General features: G+C 31.9%; 1 protein-coding gene across 1 annotated transcript in view; it reads left to right on the forward strand.

The window, feature by feature from the left end:
- Positions 1-7,658, forward strand: part of Set (NAP domain-containing protein SET) — an 11,604-nt gene extending 3,946 nt beyond the window's left edge. Inside the window, exons 2-6 of the mRNA XM_027369841.1 lie at positions 4,640-4,752; positions 4,979-5,055; positions 5,781-5,965; positions 6,147-6,345; positions 6,908-7,658. Coding sequence (XP_027225642.1) covers positions 4,640-4,752; positions 4,979-5,055; positions 5,781-5,965; positions 6,147-6,345; positions 6,908-6,930 — 597 coding nt within the window. The 3' untranslated portion in view covers positions 6,931-7,658. The remainder of the gene's footprint in view (positions 1-4,639; positions 4,753-4,978; positions 5,056-5,780; positions 5,966-6,146; positions 6,346-6,907) is intronic.
- Positions 7,659-8,580: the final 922 nt, after the last annotated feature.

Genomic DNA, 8,580 nt, shown 5'->3' on the forward strand with positions numbered 1-8,580 from the left:
TTATCATAAAGGTAAAAGCTACACTTGCTGGTATATGGATTAATTTGCACAGGCAAAGATATGAGACATGACTTATTTATAATGCAAAACAATTGTAGCTATATTTGTATGGCTGTAAATATAGGGTGCTGTGTCAGGAAAAAGTGACTCATATGGAGATAATATTATTGTAAATATTATTCAGTCAGCCAAATACCATGCTGTTAGTAATTATATTTATGCCTTCTGTAGATCATAGATATATGAGAATAAGTATTTCAGTATCTCATTAAATATTCATTACATTCAGAGCAGGCAGAGAGAGAGCATGAGATTTATAGGGAAATATAATAAGCAGTATTAGGGAAATGATTATGAATACAGCTTTGTTTTTACCCGTTCAAGACAGGGATGACCTGTCACAGGCCCTTCACATCATTTAAAATAAATTATCCATTGTTATAGGGTAATAAAACACACTAGTTTTATTAATCTTTAAGGTAAAGTTTAGAGAAATCCAGTAAGGGTGGGGGGAGTTTCCCAAAAGTTTAAAGATCAGATATATAGTATTTGTGTGTAATTCTCCATGCATGTTTTTTTTTTTTTTTTTTTTAGGAATATTGGGGAATGAGTTGTCTAAAAAGTACTGGTTTTAAGTAAAAGTTGCCAAGATTGAGACATTTAGATGTTCTGTAAATTTTATATAATCCTTTCCTAAATATGTTTTTCTCATGTTTTAGATTTAACTTTACCAAACATTTTTTTCCCACAATTTCACATCATGCACTTCTATGCTATGTTGATGGACACATTCATGTAGGCACTTCAGAGGTAGATGTCAAGTGTAGAGGAATAGTAGTTTTACCAGTTAAATTTGTGGGACAGAAATATATACCAATATTGTAGAACTTTTTGTTTATAGTAGGTGTCCTGTTTTACTAAATTTGTCCTCTGTTCTCTTAGTGGTCTCTCTTTTATTCCACAGTTTCTTAATTACTAGAATTCTTATTTTTCTTGGATATCAGGGCTTTAATGATAGTTAATAGGCAATTGTGTGTCGTTTTGGATTCTAGTATTTAATTTACATATGATATTACAATTCTAATGCTACTGAGATGTATTTGAAATGCAGTTATGTTTATAGGACCTGATTAACATCAGTTTTGCGTAATATACTATTGAAAGTATTGACACAAGGTATGCATCAAAGAGTTCATTTCTTCTTCTTTCTTCTCCTCCTCCATCTCCTTATCCTCTTATGTTGGTTTGAAAAATACAACAATTATGAAATTCACAATTATGGCAGTTATAGTACAAGATATTTATATTAACTGTTTTTGTCTTGTCTACCACACATTAGTAGTAATGAAAGAAACAATATCATTTCTATTTGGCCAGAACATCATTTTAAAAAATCATAGATGGTCATGATATTTTTTGATTATTAAAAAAAAAGATTAGAAATGATTAATTACTCTGCATGTTCATTTTTCAAGGCTGTTGATTATCATCTTAGTAGTATATATGTATAATGTAGTATATCATAGCAAGTAGTTATTCTCAAGTTCTTGCCTATCCCAAACCCACTGTATTAACCACAACTTTGTGGTTGTATAATGGAAGACGATGTATGATGAAAATTCTATGCTTTTTCCTTGTTAATAATTCTTTATGCCACATATTTATCTTCTAATATGTATTACTTTCTCTATTAAGAATAGGTTGAATGACATGAAAGTGTTACACATTACACAAATAACTAACTATAATTGGTTCCTTCTGATAATGAAGATGGAATTCTACATTAGGTAATGAAGGCTATTCTCACCTGCTGTACATTGAAAAATAAGTTTCATTAATGGTAAAGTAAATCTCCAAGGCATAATTTTACCAGTTGCCATGAAATTTTTATCACTTCATTTTTATACACTTCATAAGAGTTTGTAAAGAGAACACTATCAAACATGTACATGTACATTAATCATTTAAGTCATACATTACAGTGTCAGGTTATACCACAGTTGTTATTAATCTTTTTACAATTATGCCCCGAGTAACAGTTTGTTCTTGCCTCTTTGCATCCTCTCCTTTAGATCTTCAACCAAATCATTAAAATTTACTCCTGAACTAAAAATCTAAAGAAAAATCAATAAGTGGTTGCAGTCTTTCTTATCAAGCAAGGGATTTTATATTCAGAAATATTCACATATCACATATCAAACCCCTGGGCTAATAAGTTTTATTAACCCACAACAAGTTCTACTAGCCCCAATATTAAAATTAACACAAGATGAATCAAACACTGACTCATTGGGTTAGATTAGTGTATTTATTATAACTTCTTACTCTAGGTCTACTCTTTGTTTGTAGTGGAACCTATTTAATCATCTGTTATTGTCTACTTTTTACTAGCTAATTAGTGCATTTTACTAGCCAACGGCTGGTTTTACTAGACAATGACAGTCGTGCTTGTGCTAAGGTTAAGCCCTGCATATATTAAGAGAGTTGTACACATGGAGAAATTCCAACTTTTTTCATCTAAGCTCATACTATCTTAGTTTAAGAACTACTGTAGCTGAATTGTATCCCTTGACACCAGGTTTGATTAACTCTGCAAAGTAGTTTTGAATGTTTTCTGGTTTTCAATAATTCATTGTTGTGTGAGTACCTGTAAATATGCATATTTGAGATAACTATAATTTAAAGTGAATTTAGGGTCCTGGATGTTGGTACAAGCTTAGTATAGAACATTTTTTCAGGGATATCTATGCTTGGTCACAACTCTTTGTATTGATATGTATGGATAAGATCAGATAATATGTCATTTAGTAAAGCGACACATTTAGTAATTTTTGTATTTGTTGGCTTCTACCAACTGTTACCATGCATTTTGTGCTTCAATGAAATTTTGCAGGTAAACTTACATTATACAAGTGTTGTCCTACTTACTTCTTAACTTTAAGATAAAATCACTTGTTCCAGAATCCAAATTATCCTTATATATTTCCATAAAGTGTTTATTCTTCATAGTATATAATAGCTTATTATAAGACTGCTCTCATAAATGTAGTGCCTTACAAATGTAAACTTTTTTTGGTAGTTGAATTTTTCACAGCATTATGTCCACACTTTGTTTTCTAAAAATTTGGTTCTTTTGGAATAGGATATTGTTTGTTTGTGAAGATTTAAAGGGAGACACTATTTGAAATCAGTTTGCTACCATGCTTTTTGTATAATTTTGACACTTTTAACTGTTTGAAGTCTAAAATTCATCCTCATATGATTATTCATCATTGAAGATAGCTTCCAGAAAATCTTGTAAGAAATTTATTGGCATGGTAATAAGAAATTTTAAAAGGGTAGATATTGTTGACAATTGATGTTCGTATGTTTGTGTACATATATTACCTTCTCTAAATAGCACAATCCCAGAAAGTGTTACTGTCTAGAAAGTACTTTTTCTTGATATATCATGGCTTCATTGTTTCCATTCTCATCTTTTCTTTGTTTCTTCATTGAAAGAGATGTGGTAAAGAGGTCCATTTTGTTATTTTACAGCATGAAATTTAGTTTATTTGAGAAAGCTTGATTATATAAATGCCTTAGATTTTCTGTAATATCTCCCAATCATCTTGTATAATTAGCTATTAATATGAAGTTTCTGTATGAGATAACAGTTAAACTAACAAAACATTTAGTAAATGTATTTTCAGGCATTGGTTTGAAAGCTCCTTTGGACACCCATGCTGTCATATCATACCTACAGAATAATGACCAAATAATTTCTGAATATTTTTATTTCCAAACACTTTTCCCAAGATAAATAATTATAATACTTATTTGAGTGTAATCATTAAACATCATTAACAAGCTGATCTTATTGAAGTGCGAATGTTCACTTTAGTTTTGTAGTTTTATCTTTTGAACCTTGTTTACACACACATCTCTGCAAGTGCTCAGTCACCAAGGAGTCAGTTATTAGATCTATGTGACCATGACTGATTTCGTCTTTCCTTGAACTTTTTAGGAAAATTTTGTTTTTGTATTATTAGTATCTATGCTGTTGTTATTGTTTTGGTCATGATTGCTCATTAATTATAATACTAATTATAATACTATTTTAATACTAATTGCAAACGATTATGAAAATCAAGGAAAAGGTTAAATAGGTGAGATAGGTAGAACTAGAAATTTACTCCTTGGTGACTAAGCACTTATAGAGGCATCTGTATGTAAACATTGTCATCAAACTAAACTGTTTTTATTTGTAACCTTTTCTAGATTTAACCCACATTTCTGCTATTTTTCCTGTTGTTAATTGTTACCCGAGATAAAAAGTACAAATGCAGTTGTTGGTTCAAAATTATTTTATGGAGCAGTTATCTATCTCTTGTGTTTAAGGAAGGTGGTTTGGGAATATGGACTTACTCTTATCTATCGATCTTTTTATCTAATGGTGAATGGGATGGAAGTGCTAAATTATGTGTAATGTTAGCTTTACTGTTTGGTGATTTATTGAGCAGTAATTGTTTTTTTCCAGAAGGCAAAGGTAGATGTTTAATCTTTTCTGTTAATTTTATCTTTAGTACATTAGTCTGTAAAGATCAGTTGTGATGATGGGGTTATTTACAACATTACATTTTCCTTAACTGGGATCCAGTTTGTTAACCACCCTCAGATTTCTGCCATCTTAGAAGAGGAGGAGGAAGAATGTCTACATTATCTTACCAAGTTAGACGTGGAGGAATTTGACGACATCAAATCTGGTTATAGGTAAGTTGTGGCTTTTATTTCCTTAAACTTGTGATGTCCACTTCTGTGCAGCCTGATTATTGTTACTTGATATTCAGAATATTACTTATCAGATTTAAAATTAAATAGAAAGGTTGGTGTACATTTTTCCTTCTCAAAATTTTATTGCTGATTTATTCAGTGCATGATTAAGTGAAATATTTGTTGTTGTTTTTTATTGAATTGTTTTTTTATTTGTCTTCTGCAGAATCAAATTCTATTTTGATGAAAATCCTTACTTTGAAAATGATGTCCTGACGAAAGAATTCCATCTTGGCTCTACAGGTGAGTTTTCAGGTATATCTGTATTTGCATGTGGAATTTTTACAATTACTTTGCCATTGCATCTGAGAAATTTATTGTACAATTAATTATTTGTAAAGAATTACACCTGAAGTGTAAAGTTTCCTCTGAGAGTTCATTAATATCTATACCTTTAGTAGGGTGTACTGTTTTTTAATTCAAAGGTGAGGTATAATCATCTAAATTTGTATTACTTTTTATAGTTATGAATGTCTGTTATGGAAATTTAGTTATGATTACACATTATGTATTATGTTTTTTATGTAAAATGATCCCTGTAATGGATTTATTTTGTGATCTTTGGTCGCATGGATCATCTACTGGCTTGGAGGTGTTGCAGGTCCATGAGGATTGGTTTACTATGTATAGATTTTGAGGTCTCCCATATTTATATGGTTTGCATGAGTCCCTTGCTGTAATTTATAAACTATTTTGCTGCCTTGTGATCAAAGAGTTAATATATAGTGGAATTAATGAAGAGTTTAACATTTATACCAAAAGCTAACTTTTCCTTTTTCTCTTTGGTCAGTATTACAATCACAGGTTACATAACATCCGAATGTCATAATTTAGATACAAACATGCCTGTGTGTGTGTGTGAGTGAGTGAGTGAGTGAGACAGAGAGACAGAGCTCCTACTGATACTGTGGTGTTGAATATTTGCAATGTCCTTTCATTGTTTTTAAAGTATTAATAATCTTTTCTAGGTGACCCAGCCTCAAAATCAACTGAGGTTAAATGGAAGGATGGGCACAACCTATTAGAGCGGTTTAGACAGAGGGTGCAGCAGGGTGAAAAAGGTGGAACGGGCCGGAAACGTAACTTGGAGCTCCGTTCATTTTTCTCCTGGTTTACTGATCACGGCGACCCTTCAGCTGATGAGATTGCAGAGGTATGTTTGTCTGCTTTTCATATATGCTTGTAAAACTATCCCAGAATTAAACAATTGTAAATGTATGTATTTTTTGTGTAGGTTTTAAATTTTGGTGATTTGACTTTTCTCTTTATTAGTCATTATTATGAAATATTACCCATTATGTACAGATGATTATGACTGCTGCATCGTTTCACAGGTTATTAAGGATGACATGTGGCCGAATCCCCTGCAGTATTTCTTGGTTCCTGACATTGAAGTTGAGAATGGAGAAGGTGATGATGATGAAGAGGAATTAGAAGATGAAGAAGTCGATGATTCTGTTGTAGTAGTTGAAGAAGAAATCGAAGAAGTTGATGATGAGGGAGTAGAAGAGGAGGAGGAAGTACATGGGGAAGGTAAGATAAACATAAATCTGTAACTTTTAGTAGTATAGTTTTGCAGTTGTTTTCAAAGGCATCAAGTTAAATGTTAGATATTGTTTTGGTAAACCCCCATTTATCATGGCTTCCCCAAATTTATTCAATCATTTCTAGCAAAGTGCTCTCATGGTTTTCCTCCTGTCTTGCCCCATAGTCATCATGGTTGAGCATTACCTGCCTGTACTCAAACATTTCATTGTGCTGCTGTAGGGATGCAGAATGGTAGATACATCGCAAGACAGATAAAAAATAATAATTTTAATACAAAAGAAAAAAGACAAAATAAAAGGTAGTTCCCTTGATTCAGGGTTCTAAAAGCTTTGAGTGGTCCAGTTTACTAACAGACATTGACAGAATCCAGTACCATGTTTTGTAATTTTTTTCCAGCCTAGAGAGAAGATATTTCCATTTTTTATAAGAAATATGCAGTGTAACTGTACTAAAACTTTTTTGAGAAAAGATGTTGATTTGAAGAGAATACTTAGATTAGCTTCATAAAGTGATTTTGTGTATGACCAATGTTACCTCTTTCCTGCAGAAGATGGCGAGGCAGATGAGTGAAGCTGGTTGCTTTAAGGGCTGTAAGCTCTATTTGATCATTAATAGGAATGATCTTGGTGGATCACTTCATCTGGCTACAAATGCTAGTTGTAAATTAGATTCATTTTAGCAAGTTTATTGTTCTCATGAATGTATACATCCATTGGTGGGAAGAAAAAATTATTTTCTAATGGTCAGGAATTGTGAAGCTCATCACAATTAACAAATTTTTGATTTGCTAATTATGGAATCCAGGTCAAGTTCTGTAGTCTTAACAATTACTATTTTTGAATGTGTATCACAGATTAGAGGAGGTAGGCTGTTATGAAATCATGATACCCAAACCAGTTTTATTTGAAAATGTTACAAATAAATTATTGTTTGTAATTTATTCCTACTCAGTTTAAATTGTCCAAATACCCTATATAGGTTTAAGATGTGTACAGTGGGTATGCAATAATTTATAAATATATATATATGTACACACATGATGTTTCATGGGTTCTTTGTTCATCTGATAAACCAGATTTATATGGCAGACATAAAGGGGCATACCCATTGGACACGATTTTTCAAAATGTGTGCTATGCTTCATAATTACTACTAACAAGGTAGGGAATACAATTAGAAATAATACATAAGAATGAGGAGGCTCTCTTCATGTACAAGTTTTCTACAATGGGAACAAAAAGTGAACAAATAGGTCATGATGTGTACGATCATTCCTAGAATTAAAGTCAATTTTGTAAGAAGTTTTTTTTTTAACCTCATTCTCCATCCATGTATTTACACAAAAAGCATGCCCTGAATTGTGTACTGAAATACTACACAACACCTTTCACCCTAGATGTTTAATGCTGTCCTGATGTTTCCAAAGACAAAAATCCCTTCCATAGCCATATATGTATTTTACTTTGTAAATTAGTTGAAAAGCTTTGATAACTGTCATAAATTTGTAAAATAGGACATTTGAATATTTTAGATCCATGGAGCCATGTTTCAGGACCAACTGAGAAAGCAGCACTTGATGTAAGGCAAAATATGAGTAAATCATTTGCTAACCAGCAAAACAAAATTTCATGTCATTCCCCTCTTTGTATATTGTGGCTATCAATAAAAAAAAAATCATGGCACACTGGTGTGTCTTCTTTAATCACTGCATCTGTTATTGTCTCCCATGCTTTTAATTACGTACATGTACAAACTAAAGATGTCAGGCAGTCAAGTGAAACTCGGTTCCTCAAAAGAACTTGATAATTAGAATTTATGTCTGTGGTACTTCACTCTCATTTCCCTCAGAATGTTATAAATCTGTTAATCATGTCCCATAACAGTATTTTGTGCACTGATTTTCTTAGTCTTTGTAACTCTGGTTGACACTGTAGCATTTTATTCACATTCATTCTCTCCTTTTCTTCTTCGTAGTCTCCTTTTCCTCATTTCTTCCCCATGAATACAAAAAATACAATTTATTTTCTAATGGTTTACATAAACATATGAAGGAAAAACAATACCTGGTTTATTTACTCGCCATAAAATATACATGAATTTGTACATAAAACAAAGTACAAGTTAATGCTCTAAGGAGTACATATTATTTGCATGTTTATATGTGCATGAGTGTGCCCATGGGTGTATAACCTCATGGAAAATATTTAGCTCTTCAGAAGT

Source organism: Penaeus vannamei, chromosome 15 (assembly GCF_042767895.1).
Source record: "Penaeus vannamei isolate JL-2024 chromosome 15, ASM4276789v1, whole genome shotgun sequence".
NCBI lineage: Eukaryota > Metazoa > Arthropoda > Malacostraca > Decapoda > Penaeidae > Penaeus > Penaeus vannamei.